The sequence below is a fragment of the Danio aesculapii genome, chromosome 15 (genome assembly GCF_903798145.1).
Source record: "Danio aesculapii chromosome 15, fDanAes4.1, whole genome shotgun sequence".
Lineage (NCBI taxonomy): Eukaryota > Metazoa > Chordata > Actinopteri > Cypriniformes > Danionidae > Danio > Danio aesculapii.
The window spans coordinates 5,896,589-5,915,663 of record NC_079449.1 but is presented as its reverse complement, the minus strand read 5'-3'; the positions used below and the strand labels follow the sequence as shown (position 1 = coordinate 5,915,663).

Sequence of the window (19,075 nt, the reverse complement as noted above, 5' to 3'; positions counted from 1 at the left end):
GAGAGAATGAAGGAAAAAGAAAACATAAAGAAGGGTAAAGAAAAGAAAAAGTAAAACAGAGCGAAAAAGAAAGAAACAAAAAAGGGCAAGAAAGACGAAAAGAAAGAGAGAAAGAATGAAAGGAAAAAGAAAGTAAAAAGAGAAAAAGAAGATGTAAATATGATAAATTCATTCTTCATTCGTTTATATTAATTTAGATTTTTTATCTTATGAATATTTGATCAAAATTGTAAATAATTTTATTGTTCCTTCAAATAATTCCTTGTTCGTTCATTCATTTTATATTTCTTCACTTTTATCGCATCAATATTTGATCAATATTCTAAATAATGTTCCCGCAGTCATCTGAAGAGTGTGTTGAAGTGTTTGTGTTTGTGATGTGTGTTTCAGAGCACCGTTGACAAGCTGATCAAGAAGACCAACCTGGCGCTGGTGATAGGCACACACTCCTGGAGAGAGCAGTTTGTGGAGGCCGTGACGGTCAGCGCAGGTCCAGACCCTTCACTTCTCTATCCACACACACATACACACACACACACACACAAACACACACACACACACACACACACACACACACATTAGGGCTGCACGATATTGAAAAATTAGTTTTGCTGTGATTTATATTGCGATATGAATAGGATAGCTTGAACAGCTCTATTTGGAAAGAATTCATTAATTTGGCTGATTTGGGATTATTCTGGAAGCATATGAGGATTGTTCTGGATTATTATTGGGAAGATAGAAGTGAGGGGCGCATGGTGGTCCAATGGTTAGCACCGTCGCTTCACAGCAAGACGCCAAAGACATGTGCTATATGAACTGAATAAGCTAAAATGGTCGTAGTGTATGAGTTTGTGAATGAGTGGGTTGCAGCTGGAAGGCATCCGCTGTGTAAAACATATGCTGGATAAGTTGGCAGTTCATTCCGCTGTGGCGACCCTTGATGAATAAGGAACTAAGCTGAAGGAAAATGGATGAATGAATGAATATAATAATCAGCTTCAGTGAATCAAATGTATGTATTTATTTAAATGACATCTATTAATATAATGTATATAAGTTTTCAGTGTTTTGACGGATATTTAGTGTGTTCTGACCTACTTTTGACTTTACTTTTAGGCAACATGTAGAAACAAACACATATTTTTCGAGAAAACAGTCTTGTGAACACTTACATTGTCTATCTGTGCTGCAGATCTGTCGGTTTCAGATTGTTGAATGATTTCTGTCTCGCATAGACTGATTGCCGCGATAATGCATTCACAATGGTATGATCCGTTTATAGGGGTGGTCAACTGTGTTTATATTATCTACTATTTTAATTATAAACATTATTATTTAAAAAAAGTTCAGAGCGAACTATTTCTCGATATTTAAGGGCTGACCCCCATATATCTTGTTTTGACGTCTTTCAGAGGGCATCAAGCGTTAATTAGGAGTCAATAACCCTTGTAATTAGCACCCTGCTCTTACCCCTGTATTACTTATAAAAGTAAAACGTCTCAGTTCTCTGCGGATAGCAGTGGAGTGTTTCTCAGTGGTGTTCTGCTGCCCTCTGCTGCCGTGTGCTGTTAATGATTACCGCGTTTTCTTTATGTATCTTTTATTAATGCTTAAAGAACAGAAAACAGAACAATATACATACAAAATATAAAGACAAATTTGTCAGGGTGTACTGGAAACAAAATAATAAATCATTCTTAACATGATAGTTTTTATACCTGATTTCTTATTTTGGCACGATGACAGTGCATGATATTTGACTAAATGTTTTTCAAGATACTAGTATTCTGGTTAAAGAGACATTTAAAGTGAATAGTTCAGGTAATTAGGCAAATAATTGTATAATGTTGGTTTGTTTTGTTGACCAGTGGTTCCCAAAATGGGGATCAGAACCCCCTGGGGAGTTGCCTGACAATGACAGTGGGTTGCTTGGTGATTTTCATAAGTCAAAACATTTTATTAAACTGTTAGAATTACCATATTTTATCCATAACCCACAGAAAGTAAAATTATTAGTTAATAGTTACATAAAAAAAGCCACAACATGCAAATAAAAAACCATCAGCCTTTTCAGTTTTTTTCATAGGATTGGTCTGTTTACGTTAGATAAACAACAGAGCAATAGCGTCAGCACACTTTCTGACACCTTTATGGCTATCAAATAGATTAAAAATAAACACAGGCCACAACTGAACATTGAGGATAATCTCTGATTGGCGGTCTCCAAAATTAAACCAAGAATAGACTTGTGCTGAAAACATTGTTGCCACCAGATGAGGTTAATATTAAATTCATTCATTCATTCATTTTTTTTTGGCTTAGTCCCTTTATTAATATAGGGTCGCTACAGCGGAATGAACCACCAACTTATCCAGCATATGTTATATGCAGCGGATGCACTTCTAGCTGCAACCCATCACAGGGAAACATCCATACACACTCATTCACACTCATACACTACGGACAATTTAGCTTAGCCAATTTACCTATACCACATGGGGTTTTTTTTGGACTTGTGGGGCAAACCGGAGCACCCGGAGGAAACCTATGCGAACACGGGGAGAACATGCAAACTCCACACAGAAAATGACAGCTGACCCAGCCGGGGCTCGAACCAGCAACCAAGAGCATCTCTGAATGCAGCAGAAGACCACACCGGGTGCCATTCCTGTCAGCTAAAAACAGAAAACCGAGGCTACAATTCACACAGGCTTACCAAAATTGGACAATAGAAGATTGGAAAAACGTTGCTTGGTCTGATGAGTCTCAATTTCTGCTGCAACATTTGGATGGTAGGGTCAGAATTTGGCATCAACAACATGAACGCTTGGATAGTAAGGTGTACCTAATAAAGTGACCGGATAGTGTATAAAGTATGCATGCTAAAAAAAAGAGTAAGGGCCTTGTGAAATGACAAAATATTGAAGGTTTCAAATTAAAAAATGCCATTTTTTTGTGATGTTCATTCATTTTCCTTGAGCATTGTCCCTTTATTAATTAGGGGTCGCTACAGTGAAATAAACCGCCAACTTCCAGCATATGTTTTACACAGCAGATGTTTTACACAGACAATTTAGTTTAGACATTTGACCTATAGTGCATGTGTTTGGACTGTGGGGGAAACCGGAGCACCCGAAGGAAACCCACGCGAACACGGGGAGAACATGCAAACTACACACAGAAATCTCAACTGACCAAGCCGAGACTTGAACCAGCGACCTTCTTGCTGTGAGGTGACAGTGCTAACCACTGAGCCCTAGTGATGATCATATAATGTTCTAATTCTTTAGGTATAGCAGGATTAAATGGTTTTAGGTTAGTGAATTTGCATTGGTGGATATAAAAGATTAATAACATAAGCTTCCTTCGTTTGCCTCTTTTTCTCCCCAGGTGACGGTGATGAAGATGACGAGGAGGGTCGAGAGGAGCGTCCGCCGTCCTGCTCTGATTACGTCATGCATTTTGTGACGGTCTTCTGGAAGGTTCTGTTTGCGTTCGTCCCTCCCACCGAGTACTGGAACGGCTGGGCCTGTTTCTTGGTCTCTATCACGGTGATCGGGCTCCTGACGGCCGTCATCGGGGATCTGGCGTCGCACTTCGGCTGCACTGTGGGCCTGCGGGACACCGTCACCGCCGTGGTGTTTGTGGCGCTCGGCACTTCCATACCAGGTGCGCTCTCTACTTTTACTACACATGACTGGGTACATTACATTAACAGACATATGGTGTTTATTGGAAAGTAGGTTACTGATGAAAATACTTTTTTTTTTTTGCTCTTCATGAATGCAGAAAAACAGAATATTAAATGAGAAAACAGTGGGCAAGGCTTGTTTTTTCTACAGCGAGCTGATTGGATGTAGCCAAGTAGGTGTTTCATTTAGAAAGATCTTGGGGGAAAGGGTTTGGGGAGAGTTATTACAACCTGACAGACTCCTCCTCCTCACTATTTCTGTTTGTTGTCAAAACTGACAGCTGGAGGGGCGTGGTTAGGTATGTTAGCCACGCCCAATACCTCAGACAGACCTAGGGCCCTATCATACACTCGGCGCAATAAAGCGCAAGACGTGTTTGCCCCGACGTGTTGCTATTTTCAGACCAACGCAACCTTAATTTTTCCATTTTCCGCCACGTTGTTTAAATAGTAAATCCATTTGCGTCAATTTGTGGACGCATGGGTGTTTCGGTCTAGAAAAGAGGTGTGTTAAGGCGCATTGTTGCTGTGTTGCTATTTTGAGGAACTAAAATAGACTGTTTAATGAAATAATGAAAAGACAGTGCAGAAAAGCTGAGCGTATGTGGAGAAAGACGAAACTAGTAGTCCATTATAATATCTATAAAGACAGTCTTCGTGCTTTTAATATGGAACTAAAAACTGCTAGGCAGACTTTCTTCTCAAGCCTTATAAACAGCAACGTAAACAATGCTCGTAAACTCTTTGCAACGATAGAGAAACTCACAACCCCCCCCAGTCGGATTCCCAGTGAGCTACTCTCTGAAAGCAAATGTAATGAGTTTGCTCATTTCTTTACTGACAAGATCAATAATATCAGAAAGGCAATCAGCTCATCCAATCAGCCAAATTGTATCGAAGTCAGATTAACTCAACCACAACTTAAGAAATCAGACATTATGTCCGATTTCATGGCAATTAATGGCAAAATCTTAGAAGAGATCGTGCAAGTTATGAAAACATCAACCTGCAGTCTTGACACGCTCCCCACATCATTCTTTAAAACGGTGTTTACCTGTTTAGAAATGGATCTTCTAAAAGTGGTAAATGCTTCACTTCTCTCAGGGATTTTTCCTAACTCACTTAAAACTGCAGTTGTTAAACCCCTCTTGAAGAAGAGCAACCTGGATAACACCATATTGAGCAATTACAGGCCCATCTCAAATCTCCCTTTCATTGGCAAAATCATTGAAAAAGTTGTTTTTAACCAGGTTAACAAGTTCTTAAACTTCAAGGGATGTTTGGACAATTATCAATCTGGTTTCAGAGCACATCACAGTACAGAGAGCGCCCTTATAAAGATAATCAATGATATCCGCCTAAATACAGATTCAGGCAAACTAACAGTGCTGGTACTGCTCGATCTCAGTGCCGCATTTGACACTGTCGATCACAGCATACTTCTGGATAGGCTGGAAAACTGGGTTGGGCTGTCTGGGACGGTCCTCAAATGGTTCAGATCTTACCTTGAAGGAAGAGGTTACTATGTCAGTATAGGTGACCATAGGTCGAGGTGGACACCCATGACATGTGGAGTCCCACAAGGCTCGATTCTGGCACCTCTCCTGTTCAACCTTTATATGCTCCCTCTGAGCCAAATAATGAGAAAAAACCAAATCTCCTATCACAGCTATGCTGATGACACTCAGATCTACCTAGCCTTAATGCCTAATGACTACAGCCCCATTGACACCCTCTGCCAATGCATTGATGAAATTAACAATTGGATGTGCCAAAACTTTCTTCAGTTAAACAAAGAGAAAACTGAAGTGATTGCGTTTGGGAACAGAGATGAGGTTCTCAAGGTGAATGCGTACCTTGGCTCTAAGGGTCAAACAACAAAAAATAAGGTCAAAAATCTTGGTGTGACTCTGGAGTCAGATCTGAGTTTTAATAGTCATATCAAAGCAGTTAGTAAATCAGCATACTATCATCTCAAAAACATTGCAAGAATTAGATGCTTTGTTTCCTGTGAAGACTTAGAGAAACTTGTTCATGCTTTTATCAGCAGCAGGGTGGATTACTGTAATGGCCTCCTCACTGGCCTTCCCAAAAAGACAGTCAGACAGTTGCAGCTCATCCAGAACGCTGCGGCCAGAATTCTGACCAGAACCAGGAAATCAGAGCACATCACACCCGTCCTCAGGTCTTTACACTGGCTCCCAGTTACATTCAGAATAGATTTTAAAGTATTATTACTGGTCTATAAATCACTAAATGGCCTAGGACCTCAATACATTACAGATATGCTCACTGAATACAAACCTAACAGATCACTCAGATCTTTAGGATCAAATAGATTAGAAATCCCAAGAGTTCAGTCAAAGCAGGGTGAATCGGCTTTCAGCTACTACGCCCCTCGCTGCTGGAATCAGCTTCCAGAAATGATCAGATGTGCTCCAACATTAGGCACGTTCAAATCAAGACTGAAAACACATCTGTTTAGCTGTGCCTTTACTGAATGAGCACTGTGCTACGTCCGACAGATCGAACTACTATGTTTTTCTCTTCTTTTTAATTCTTTTATAACACATTTTATCTGCTTTTATTTTATTTTATTTTATTTCTCTTTTTACCATTTCTATTATTTGTTTTTTATTTCTCTTATACTTGTTTCTTTTATTCCTGTTTATGTAAAGCACTTTGAATTGCCACTGTGTATGAAATGTGCTATATAAATAAACTTGCCTTGCCTTGCCTTGTTTAATAGACCAGCTGAAAGCAGGTTTAAAGTCCAGCCCAGAGCGCGTTAGTTGTGCGCCTCTCTTACACATTGCTTAAAACATGCAGGATGTACAGCAATACGCACATATCTTTACAAATTAAGAAGAATTAAAGGAATAAAATATAACAGAAATGATTACTTATGCATAAATATAAAAACCACCGCCTCCATGTCTTCATCTTGGGGGGCTTTTTCAGTTTATTCTTTAGTAGTATTATTTATTACATGCATATTTATATTTGTTTTATTAAAAACAAGCTTAGATTTGTCCACCTGTCGGGTTTTAGACCATATGAGGCACAGCATGTGTGTTTGGATATGACTCAGTTTTTTGACCACACTTCAATATTATTGTTCATTTATTAGTTTGCTGGAAATTAGAACTGAATTTAGAAATAGTTTTGAAACAAATCTTTCATTCATTCATTCATTCATTCATTCACTTTCTTTTTGGCTTATTAATCTGGGGTTGCCACATCAGAATGAACCGCCAACTTATCCAGCACATGTTTTATGCAGAGGATGCTCTTCCAGCTGCAACCCATCACTCGGAAACATTCACACACACTCATTCACACACATACACTACGGACAATTTTAGCTTACCCAATTCATCTGAACCGCACGTCTTTGGATTTGTGGGGGAAACCGGAGCACCTGGAGGAAACCCACGCGAACGCGGGGAGAACATGCGAACTCCACACAGAAATGCCAACTGACCCAGCCAAGGCTCAAACCAGTGACCTTGCTGTGAGGTGACAGCACTACCTGCTGTGCCACCATGTCGCCCCGAAACAAACCTTTGTGCTTAACAAACAAAATTAATTATGTAGGCTAATGGATGTCTGTGTGTAGCCTTACAACACCCCTTCCTTAACCGCGAAAGAGAGAAAGAGAAAGTAAAGAGGCTGAATGGAGGAGGGTCATTCTTTATCCTCGTGCTGCATATGCTTTGTTTAACTGTTTTCTCGCTAGCTTTCTTGCAGTTTTTCCCCTTACAAAGTTGGCCATGCAAATAGCAAATGCGCCATGACACGATGCAACTGACTCCTAAAGGGAATAGGAGATGAGACTCTTGTTGGTTTATTCTCAAAACACACCTCAAAACACACCCAGAACTTATTAAGAGAATTAGCTCAACCCTGTTAGACCATGCGCCACGGCGCAAACCGTATTCAAAAGTGTATTAGGACACGCCCTTAATGCTTTTGCGCCCTGCACTTTACACTTTGTGCCTAGATCATTAAAAAAGGGCCCCTAATCTCAGAATTTAACAGAAAATAATCAAGAAGGCCATTTTTAGATTTTAATTTTAGATTACAAGTGCAAACTATTGTTATTTCTTTTAACTATTGTTATTGTTATTACTTCTTAATGACATGCACAGATGAATTGTTCACCACAAAACTACCAATGTGAACAAACGAAATCAATATGATTAGTTTTCATTTCATGTGTACTTTAAATGTGTGTTTTTATTTAATGTTTGACGTAATCCCAATGACTGTTTTGAGGATTACATGGCAGGGGCAACGGCGTCTGTAATGGAAAGGAAGGGAATACGGCCGTTTTTATATTTATTCCATGCCTTAATAAAATGAAAGCACAGAACAGACTCACATTTAAGAGCAAGAGGCATCCCCTGGTGGTTCGGCAGTATGGGTTGCGTATAGGGAGGGTCGGCTCTTTAATGTTTATTGCCACCCTTCAGAGAAAGATGAAAAACATGGGAGCAATACGGTAAAATACCTTTACAACATGATAACATGTTTCTGTTTTTTTTATATTCTGTTTTTTGTTTTACTTTGTCTTGTACAGCACTTTGGTCAGTCATGTGACTGTTTTTAAACGTGCTCTATAAATAAATGAACTTGAACTATAGCAGAATAGAATTGTAAAATACGAGAGAATCCTGAGGAAAACAGGAGGTTTGACAGGTATGAACAAGTAATATACAATAAGCTTAACAAAACTGTAAGTAACAATACAGACATACAGGTAACAACATACTATAGGTCATTTCTGACAGCTGAGAGAGGCAGAATTTTCATTTTTAGATGAACTTTCCTTTTAAGTCAAAAAGTGTTGCTCTACAGTAATTTGTTTTGGCAAGACATTGAAGAAAATCTAGTCAATATTAGAGTTTGCTGGATTTTTTAACATTTCGTATGCTCATCATTTCTGCATTTAATCATTTAAAAGTGCAGTAAACATGATTAAATATTTTAACAAATTGTTTTTGATTTAATGAAATTGAATTCATGCAAAGCTGATATTCTGAACTTCACTACAGTCTTCAGAAATCTATATAATGTGCTCATTTGCTGCTCAAACAACCTTTTTAATTGGTAATGATTGTTTTTAAATTTCTATGAAACATTTTATATTTCTGTGTAAGGATTTTTTTACAAAGAGCAAAAGTCTTTAGTTTTATTATAATTGTGCTTACTGTAAAGTTGTATTAGTTAAATATAGCTTTTTAAATAATAAAATTATTGGCGGCACGGTGGTTAGCAATGTCGTCTCACAGCAAGAAGGTCACTGATCCGCGTCCCGGCTGGGCCAGTTGGCGTTTCTGTGTGGATTTTGCATGTTCTTCCTGTGTTGGTGTGGGTTTCCTCCGGGTAATCAAGTTTCCCCAACAGTCAAAAACATATGCGCTATAGGTGAATCGGATGAACGTAAGTGAAGTTTATTTATAAACTAATTTAGAGAGGATCAGATGCTTATGATTGCTTGCGGTCGGTCGCGCATTATCCAATTTATGATTCACCAATCAGATGATTCCTAAGCCACTATAAATATCCTAAGATCCATATCACAGCCATCTTCATTTTCAAGAATCCCCCCTTCCACCCCTACTCCTCCTCCTTTCCTAGATGGGTGACACGGTGGCCCAGTGGTTAGCACTGTTGCCTCACAGCAAGAATGTCACTGGTTCTAGTCCTTACCAAGCCAGCTGACCTTTCTGTGCGGAGTTTACATGTTCTCACGTGTGTTTCCCCAGGGTTCCCCATTTTCCTCCTGCCATCCAAAAACATGCAACTTAAGTTAACTGACTAATCCAAATCGGCACCATAGACATGACCTAGTAAGTAGTTATCTCTTAAGAGCAATCACTATCTTTTCATTAGCTACTATAGCAGGGGAGTTCTCGAGATCTACCTGAGCTCAAACTCCCCTTTCGCCGTGCAAATGGGTGGGCGCCCTGGGCTCGAGTATCTTATGAGCTCAGGGCTCTCTCCCGGGACAGCATGCCAAACAAGCTTTATAATTAATCATCAGCTAAGTGTGAAGTCTAACTGTAGTGTATGGGTGTTTCCCAGTACTGGGTTGCAGCTGGAAGGGTGTCCGCTGCATAAAACATATGCCGGAATAGTTGACGACCCCTGATAAACAAGGGACTAAGCTGAAGGAAAATGAATGAATGAATAATATTTTATATATTTAATATGTTTTTATAATAATTATATAATAAATGTATTTTTATATAATCATACAAAGCAGGTCTTAAAGCACTGTTTCTCTGCTCCTCTTAATGAGCACCTGATCTTTCCCTGAGATTGAATCACTGTCTTTCTCTCTCCCACACATAACTGCATTAGTCTGCATCCCATTGGCTCATTACCATTATCAGCTCTGACACGGCCATTATTAGCTGCTAAACTGTGTTTTGCAATTAGCGTCTGAGTGTTTGGATAAATTGCCAAATTAAATAAGAAATTAGTCTCAAGCCAATTCTATTTCATGAACAGAATCTGACATAAAGCCTCTTGAAATAAAAGATCTGGACAGCTGCAGCTTGGTAAATGTAGTAGAAGTAAATGAACCCATTTAATTATTATAAAGGTGAATACGACAACAACGAGAACCCAATGAATTATTCCCCATTAAAGAAAATAAAGATAAAATAAAGATCATGACTCAAGGAGAAACTTTTTGAGCAATGTTACCTTGCAGTATTGCAGAGGGATTTTGCTTGTCTACTTTTCTATTAAGAATCCAAAATCTGCTTGCCTTCCTACAGTATCTCCTGAGAAACAGAACCTTATTCTGATCAAATTTTGATGGCAGTTGGCCGACTCGACCCCACGTGCGGTCAGATGTTGTGACGAGCTGCAGCCAATGAGAGAGCATATCAGCATGAACTGAATGCCTGTGTGCTCAGGAGATCAACAGAAACGTCTGTGATTGGCCAGAATGGGCATCGATGTACTCGCTTCATTCTGCGTTAACACGGACACGAGAGTAGGCTATATTAACAATGAAACTAGCACACTGTAACTATAAGAATTGTCATACTGGTCTTCTGAATGTTCTCATATAAGACGTCATATCGTCACATCATATTTACATTCAAAACCTCTATTGAGACAATAAAATTAAGCTCTGAATGTCTGTCATCCTATTTTATGACACAATTACACTAAAAATATTATCCTTTTTTGGTAATACAACCTATAAATATGTAGTTAAGAGACTAGAAAGGTCTGGGCCTCGCTTTCATTTTCACTTTTAAACAGAAGCTATTTCCCGGCACAGAATATGCTGTTTTGAAAGATATATCTGAAGTAAATTTATGTTTTTGCTATCAGAAAGTTATGTTTATGTTAGCAGGACGTTGCTAGGCAAAAAATGCATGCATATTTAAATCACAGCGAAAAGTAGCAGACATGCATGCAGTCATGTTGACCAATATGGTAATTAAAGGTAGAAATGCTCGGTTCTTTACTGTTTTGTAATTAAAAAAATAACAATGTTAGAAAGAAATCCACAGATATTTAGGAAACATCAGGGTGTTATAGATATGCTAGTTTTATTTCAAAGAGTTATTAAATTACAAATATTAATAATTCTCTATGTATCAATCCACTTGAACCTTGCAGATGAGCGATTGATCCGCTGATGCGTCAGCTGATTGACGATGTTTTTAAATGCTTCCTCGAAAGCTTGAAACGCTGTCAGTGATGTCAGCACACAAGCAGCCAATAGTGTTCAGCTTTTTCTGATGACTCCTCCCTCAACATTTCATTGGCTGTAGGTTTGGTAGCTGGATTGAGCTGTTGGGGAACGAGTTGTTGTCAGATCTTGTAGTGTGTCACCCCCTCTTGTGGATCATTTACGTAGTGTCACATAGTGTAAACACCACAGCGATTAAAAGACACAAAATCAAGTCATGTAGTGTGAACAGCACAGCAATCTACCAATGTTTAAAATCCTGTAGTGTGAACTAGGCTTTAAATGCATATGACGGTGATTTTCATCTTTATCATAACTATAACCTGTTATCCCAGTACTTCTGTGTGATTTTACTGTTTGTAAACTAAATACTGAATCTCTTTCTTGATTTTTGCATTGTTCAAACACAGATTTGCATTCAGCGATTCAAAGCATTAGTAAACACACTGCAAATCACCATCATTTATAATTTATGTTGCGTGAGTTTTGAGATTCCGAGCTTTTAATGATTAACTGTGCAGCTTACACTGAATGCATTAATGCAGGCTAAACAAGTAGTGACAGAAAACACCTTTAATAACCTAAGAAACCCAGCACAACTTCTTCTGTCATCATTATATTTTACAGGAAAACCTAAATACTTTCATAGTCACACACTGTTGCCACACAACTGTGTTTAAACCCCATATAAATGTGATTTTTACATAATAGGTCCCCTTTAAAGGGCGCACAGTTTACCTCTTTTTTATGATTTAATATTAATATTATGGTTCTTCTGAGTGTGCCAGTTTAGCTTCAGTTTAAAACACAGTTCAGATTTTTTTATTTGATGTGTTAAAAAGTGTCATGTTGGGGCGTGTCCACAGTTCGCTGATTTAGGGGTGTGTTGCTTCACATGTAAATTAGTTTCGGCTTCCCGCCAACGTAACAAGGGGGCGGGGCCATGAGCTCACCCGCTCTGCGTTTGCAACAGAGTCTGACAGGCAGACAGAGAAGGAGCAGGAGTGAAAGGTTCAGCAATCAGTCGTACATGTACGACTCGGACACAGACCAAGCAGAGAGTACAAAATCATTTGTGTCTTTGTACAGTTTTACAGCCAACTGTGTGCTAGTTTCAAGTGCCGAGCTTGTACACAGAAACTAATAACCACGCACACTGAATTAATTTTGACTGAGGCACCAGATGCGCCGCTCGAAGCCACGACACAGCAAACCTGGCACTCTCTGTGGAGCGGCAGAAACATGAAGTGTCCCGAATCGTCACTTCACGCATTTTTGAATTCTAAACATAGGTTTCTATCAGGGTACACACAACAGCAATTCAAGTCTGCAGCGGTCCGCCGCATCCAGCCGTCGACTTGAGTGTACCCTGATAGAAACCTATGTTTAGAATTCTAAAACGCATGCTAGTTAAGATCACAGGGAGCTTCTGGGATCGCGAGAAATGCAAACGGCTGAAGTATAAGGTAGACTCAATGAGAAGTACACATGTTCGCAAACCTACCTAAAGATACAACCAATAATTCCGATTAGAGCGATAATGTGGAGAATATTGCTCTTGTGTTGAGCCCAATGAGCCTTGCATCTAAAAATAGAGCTAGGGTGGTCCCTTAGTGATATCGCTTCGACTCACGCTGAAAATGGCGGACGTGAATCAACAAACTGAGGATATGATGACGCGCCTGTCAATCAATATTGGTGGGTGGGGGGACAGCTCTCCTACGTAAAGTTGTGGTCGGTTTGAAAACCGCTCCAATTGGTCCACCGTTTTTTATGTTGTTAAATTGAAAAAAAAAGCACTGGGTGTGTTTATATCACCCCAATATGACAGTCTATACACCATACATGCACATATGTCTGTCCAAACAGCTTGAAAAGTTAATTTTTTTACCATAGGTGCCCTTTAAACAATTTCTAAGAACTTTCCAAAGCACTTCGGTTTTTAAGAACATCTGTTTTTGAGCCCTGTCGATAAGTAACTCTACCTCTAACATTGATTTGCTTCTCTTATTTTTTCAGACACATTCGCTAGCAAAGTGGCTGCAAACCAGGATCAGTATGCAGACGCCTCCATCGGAAACGTCACTGGCAGCAATGCCGTCAATGTGTTTCTGGGTATCGGAGTGGCCTGGTCAGTAGCAGCCGTGTACTGGGCCGTCCAGGGAAAGCGCTTTTACGTGGACCCCGGATCTCTGGCCTTCTCCGTCACCCTCTTCACTATCTTTGCCTTCATCTGCATGGCGGTGCTGCTGTTCCGGCGCCGGCCGTCGATTGGAGGAGAGCTGGGCGGCCCTCGAGTCTCCCGACTGCTCACTACACTCCTGTTTCTGGGGCTGTGGTTCCTCTACATCCTATTCTCCAGCCTGGAGGCCTACTGCCACATCGAGGGCTTCTGAACAGCTATTTATCCCACATGCACTGATGTTTACCCTCAAATCGAGAGGCTCCGTTTTACGTGACACACAAATTTGCACACACACTTTAAGAAAACACATGAATTGCTGAACGCACTACTAATATCAGTAGGAAATCTGAAGTTGTAGGAATGAAAAAAGAGGAAGGAAGCAAAGCATGTAGCAAAAGAGGGCAACACTGAGTGTAATGTAGTAAAAAAAGGAACGATGCTGTAAAATAGTCTTACATCTTTTGGTCTCAAGGGCAGAATTGACTTTCGTTTTGCATTGTCACTTAACAGGTTTTTATTTCTGGTTCAAGGGCACAATAAATCAGAGTAGAGATTTAAAAAAGAGTCCTCAGAACTTTAGTGACGCTAATAAAAATGCACAAGCGTTAACAGATCAGCAGTTTTGCTTCAGCTCTCTGCATCTAAAGCGATCGCTGCTAATACAACCACAGAGATCCTGAGCTAAAGCCAAGACAGGCTGGGCAACACGCTGGACTTCAAGCATGCGGAATTACTTCAGAGCCTGCAAAGTAAATAAGTCACGCTCTAGAACTTATTATTTTAAGAAATAATACAATTTAAATAACAATGTGCACCAAGTTGACAGTATTAGAATCAAATGAGTATCATATCGCGATAAAATATTTGTTTACACTGTCAGAAGTGAACGGTTTATAATCATCGAGTGATCAAACACTTTCAGTTGTGCCCTGTAATGGTAGAAATTGTTTACAGTTTGTCAAATAGCGAGAAAAGTAGTCGAACATTAGGCTAGAGTAGGGCAGGGACAGTTTGAAGACTATACGACATATACAATTAGTTTTACATGAACACACATCTGCTCAGCGTTATGATGCCTCTACAACTGGGATCTTCTAAAATGGAACACCGCTCTCATCATATGACATCATGGTTGGAATCTTCATTCGTTCTGTGCTTTCTGTTGCCTGGAGACAACGGAACTCTCTCAGTGTTCGCTTTTAAAAGTGTCAGCGCAAAGAAAACATCGGCATCATCTCCATATCTCCAGCATCATGTCCAATCGGAGTACAGGAATCGTGTTTTCCACATTGAGGAATTAAAAGATGTCTCTCGTGATGTTTGCGGTGGCTCATCGGTCCCCTCAAACTAAACTATGGGAGTTTATCTTGTAAATACAGATTTATTAGGAGGACAAATGATTTGTCAACTTTAATACGGTGCAAAAAAAAAAAAACTTATGAGTGTTCACGTTCATTTACGAGTTCTCATTACAAACATTGAAGTCCCTGTACAGTTTCTTGGCATTGTGTAAACCTGTCCGGGGCTGCTCGAACTACAGCGATTGATGATTTATTGAGCTGCGCATTGATTGGTTCCTTAGCTGATTATTGTGCGTGGTGCTGATTGGTCCCTGACAGATTCACAATAAAATTGTTGTTTACGTGTGGAGCACTCAGGATTGTGTTTGTACGTACGTTAAGGAGAATTGACGTGTTTTTATGTCGTCGGCTCATCTGTCTGTAGGTGTTTGTACAAAAAAAAGCTGTGTGATGTGTGTGTGTACTGTACCTGTGCTGTTCTTCAGGGCTGGACTTTTGTCTGTGGTCTAGTCATTCGAAATGCATGATGGAGAACTATATTGACAGATCTGTAATGGCATGCTTTGACTCTGAAGACATGCATGAATTTGAAGTTTACAATGTTTGTTGCTAAAAGGGACGAGATGAGAGATTCTGTTTGAATAGGGATGGCTGCCTGTGTTGGGTCTTGCGTGATATTTTGTTGTGAGGTCAGAAAATGAACAGTTAATTTATTTAAGAGTGGATCAGGATGTCCTATTCTTTTCAAGAATATCTTGTGAGGAAAAAACAACACAATTGATCTGCATTTTCAAGAAAAAACGCCTAGCGTTTGCGTAGTTTTCACAAGATCCATGCCTTTGTTTACAGTTCAGCAGAGAGAAATGTGCTCTCTAACTTACAGTAGATGTGTGAATGAAGCATGCAATGTTGTGTTACACATGCTCAAAGTCAGCATCCACTGGCTTAAATAGACTGTTAATCACCAAGTAAAAAATTCTCAATGGGAGATAATCATATGCTGTGTCCCAATTCGCATACTATCCATCCTGAATTATATTGGAAAACAAAATGAGTGCATCCCAAATCACTAGTGGTTTAACGCAGTGTTTCCCAACCCTGTTCCTGAAGGCACACCAACAGTACACATTTTCAACCTCTCCCTAATCAAACACACCTGAATCAACTTATCATAACATCAGAAGAGACTCCAACACCTGAAGTTAATGGGTCAGAAAAGGGAGACATCCAAAATATGTACTGTTGGTGTGCCTCCAGGAACAGGGTTGGGAAACACTGGTTTAACGGATTACAAATCTCACAATTTGGATCACATTATGGTTTTTTACTCACGGATCGGACCATTTTTCAGATCAGCCAAAAAGGGAGCAGACAAATGTCATTTGCTTTCCATTTATTACAGAAACAGCACTGCAAGAAACTTCTGTTTGTTAAAACCAAAACTTAGAACCTGTAATTTTATTAAAAATAAAATTAAGAAATAATCAGCTGAATAAACATAAATTGTAAAATATTCAGTACTGTGAAAAATTCACTGTTACCACTACTGTTGCTGATAACGCTAAATGTAGAAATCTAACATTATAATTTGTACAACCTATATTTAATTTTAGTTATTCACTCATAAAACTTCATGTTTCATTACTCGACGTATCATCTTTAAAGAATTATTCAGTTGCATATTTTTGATAGCTGGTTGTCGCCACCTATTGGTTACATAATGTAATTGCCGCCTACATCTTTCATTTTTGAGCACATGACGGTAATTTTAATCTTTACCATTAACATCTAAACTATAAACTATTATCCCAGTACTTCTGTGTTATTTGACTGTTTGTAACTTCATAACTAACTCAAAAAACTGAATCCCTTTCTTTATTTTTGCGTTTGTCAAACACAGATTTGAATTCAGCGAGCTGAAGGATTAATAGACATATGCAAATCACCATCATTTAGAATTTATGTTGCGTGGGTGTTGAGATCCCGATCTTTTAATGATTAATCGTGCAGCTTACACTGAATGCATTAATGCAGGCTAAACAAGTAGTTTAACCTAAGAAACCCACCGCATCCCGAATAACCCACCACAACTTCTTCCGTCATCATCACATTTCACAGGAAAGCCTAAATGCTTTCATATATGTGATTTGTATGACACGAGAGCCACCTCTCTGCAATCGTTACAAATTTAGGATTAATCTACATGCTAAAAATGTATTAATCCGCGGTTCACTTGTGTTCGGAACAGTGGGTTGTGTCAACCTTGATCCGTTACAGCCCTACAAATCATAGTTCATTGAAATGAGTATTCCAAAGTTATTGTCTACTATTTCCAATAGAAATTTGAAGTGCAGATCCGTGCTTGCTTACTGTGCTGGATGAGAATTTGATCAGAACTACAAATGTGGGTAAAAATTGTTAACAAACTACAAACACGGCTGACGCTTGAAACCGATCATTAAGTGTAGAAGCTTTGGCAAAGATGTTTGAATGACTGTTAATTAAAATCTAACCTGCTTGAAAATATATAAATCCATGTTATAGTTCATCTACAACAACAATGTGAACTTTTATAAAGATTTATAACTTCTGAATGCATTATTATGCAAACACCTGAGGCAGATAATGGCAGACTAGCCTGAGGCTGCGTCTCCAATAGAGGCAGAGTGCAACACATCATAGTCTGATGGGTAGGGGGGAGGTGGGGGGGGGGGCTTCTCGGAAATAAGTATATTGAAAAAAAAAATTCTATTTATAAATGAGTTATAAAAATATATATTTATTTATTTTGTCTCCACATTCCCGCCAAAATTTTTTTAGCGGTCAATGAGTTTCTAGTATTCATTCATTCAATGCACAAACAATAAAGACTCTTGCTTTTGCACTCCTTTATTCTCTCCCTTGGTGCATGACAAAACTGAAAATTCTGTGTGACTACCACAAGGGGGCGTTTTCCGACAGTCATGTCCAAATGTCGAGTGCAGTGGAAAGGCGGCTTTACTTCTCTAATGTGAGAGATTGCGATCTACTTTTGTGTCCTAGTCATATCTTTGGGGTGGCCAGGTTATAAAAACATATTTCTAGATTTTATTAGCTTGTCTACATTACATTTTGTGACATATTAACTTCTAGACATTGTTTTGTTGTGTTTTTATTAGTCAGAAATGACACCCTCCCGCAGTAGAAAGTCAATAGAGTGAGTTAGATTCAACCGATCAGGGCGTGGCCTAAATTTGCTTTATCTCTATTGACCTTATTCATCATGCAAGAGTGGGCGAAGCCATTGGAATCTTTTTGGTTCGAGACCGCCGGTCTCAATCACTTCCACTGATTTCTAGACATTAAAAACAGCTTGGTTTGCAGCTTGATGTTATATTGTTTTACTTTTTATGTCTAGTCATGAACACTCTTGTTTGTAGAGCAAGTAGTTTGACTATTTCTGCCGTTCAATAGTCAGGTGACTGAATAGGAAGTTCTACAACATCCGCAAAAGACTAGCGACAAGCTCAATGTGGTATGAAATTAAATTTGAAAGAAATGTGGATGATGTGTTGAGATGATTGAGAGGGCATGTAACTAAGCAAGAGAACCCAACAGACCCCAATTAATGAGGAAGTCGTATGTCCCAAAGCTTGCATACTCTTCTGTTACACACTCAAAAGTATGTACTTTTAATTCACAAAAAGTACTCAGATTTAGGATGAAGTATAAGCAGGCGAATTGGGATGCAGCATTTTCAACAGAGATTTTCATGAAACCCTGAAGGACGGGGCCAATCCTAGATTAGCAGAATTACCCTAAATCTGTTTTTGTTCCCAATTATTGCCTTAAGAGACTTACTGATCATTTAATATTTAACTAACACGTTTTAATTCACAGTCGTGTCTGTATTGTGTCGTATGTCAACGTGTTCGTGTTTACTCTGAGTGCAACCAAACTGATTGAGACAAAGTGTGCAATATGCGAATAAACCCTGAGCAACAGCAGGACGTCATGCGCTATTGAGCATGAAACGGCGTTGCTTGAACCCTTCTGTGAATTATTTTATTTATTTATTTATTTTTGGTGCCTATCCCACCCCTATCACCCGCTTCCAGGTGGTTTCCTCTAGAGCATGTAGGCTTTTCCCTCTTAACGCTACAAAGAGAAAGTGCAATAAATGTCACGCAGGT

General features: G+C 39.2%; 1 protein-coding gene across 1 annotated transcript in view; it reads left to right on the top strand.

Moving 5' to 3' along the window:
- Window positions 1–16,120, top strand: part of slc8a2b (solute carrier family 8 member 2b) — a 129,541-nt gene extending 113,421 nt beyond the window's left edge. The window contains exons 7-9 of the mRNA XM_056474053.1: window positions 379–490; window positions 3,394–3,672; window positions 13,437–16,120. Coding sequence (XP_056330028.1) covers window positions 379–490; window positions 3,394–3,672; window positions 13,437–13,813 — 768 coding nt within the window. The 3' untranslated portion in view covers window positions 13,814–16,120. The remainder of the gene's footprint in view (window positions 1–378; window positions 491–3,393; window positions 3,673–13,436) is intronic.
- Window positions 16,121–19,075: the final 2,955 nt, after the last annotated feature.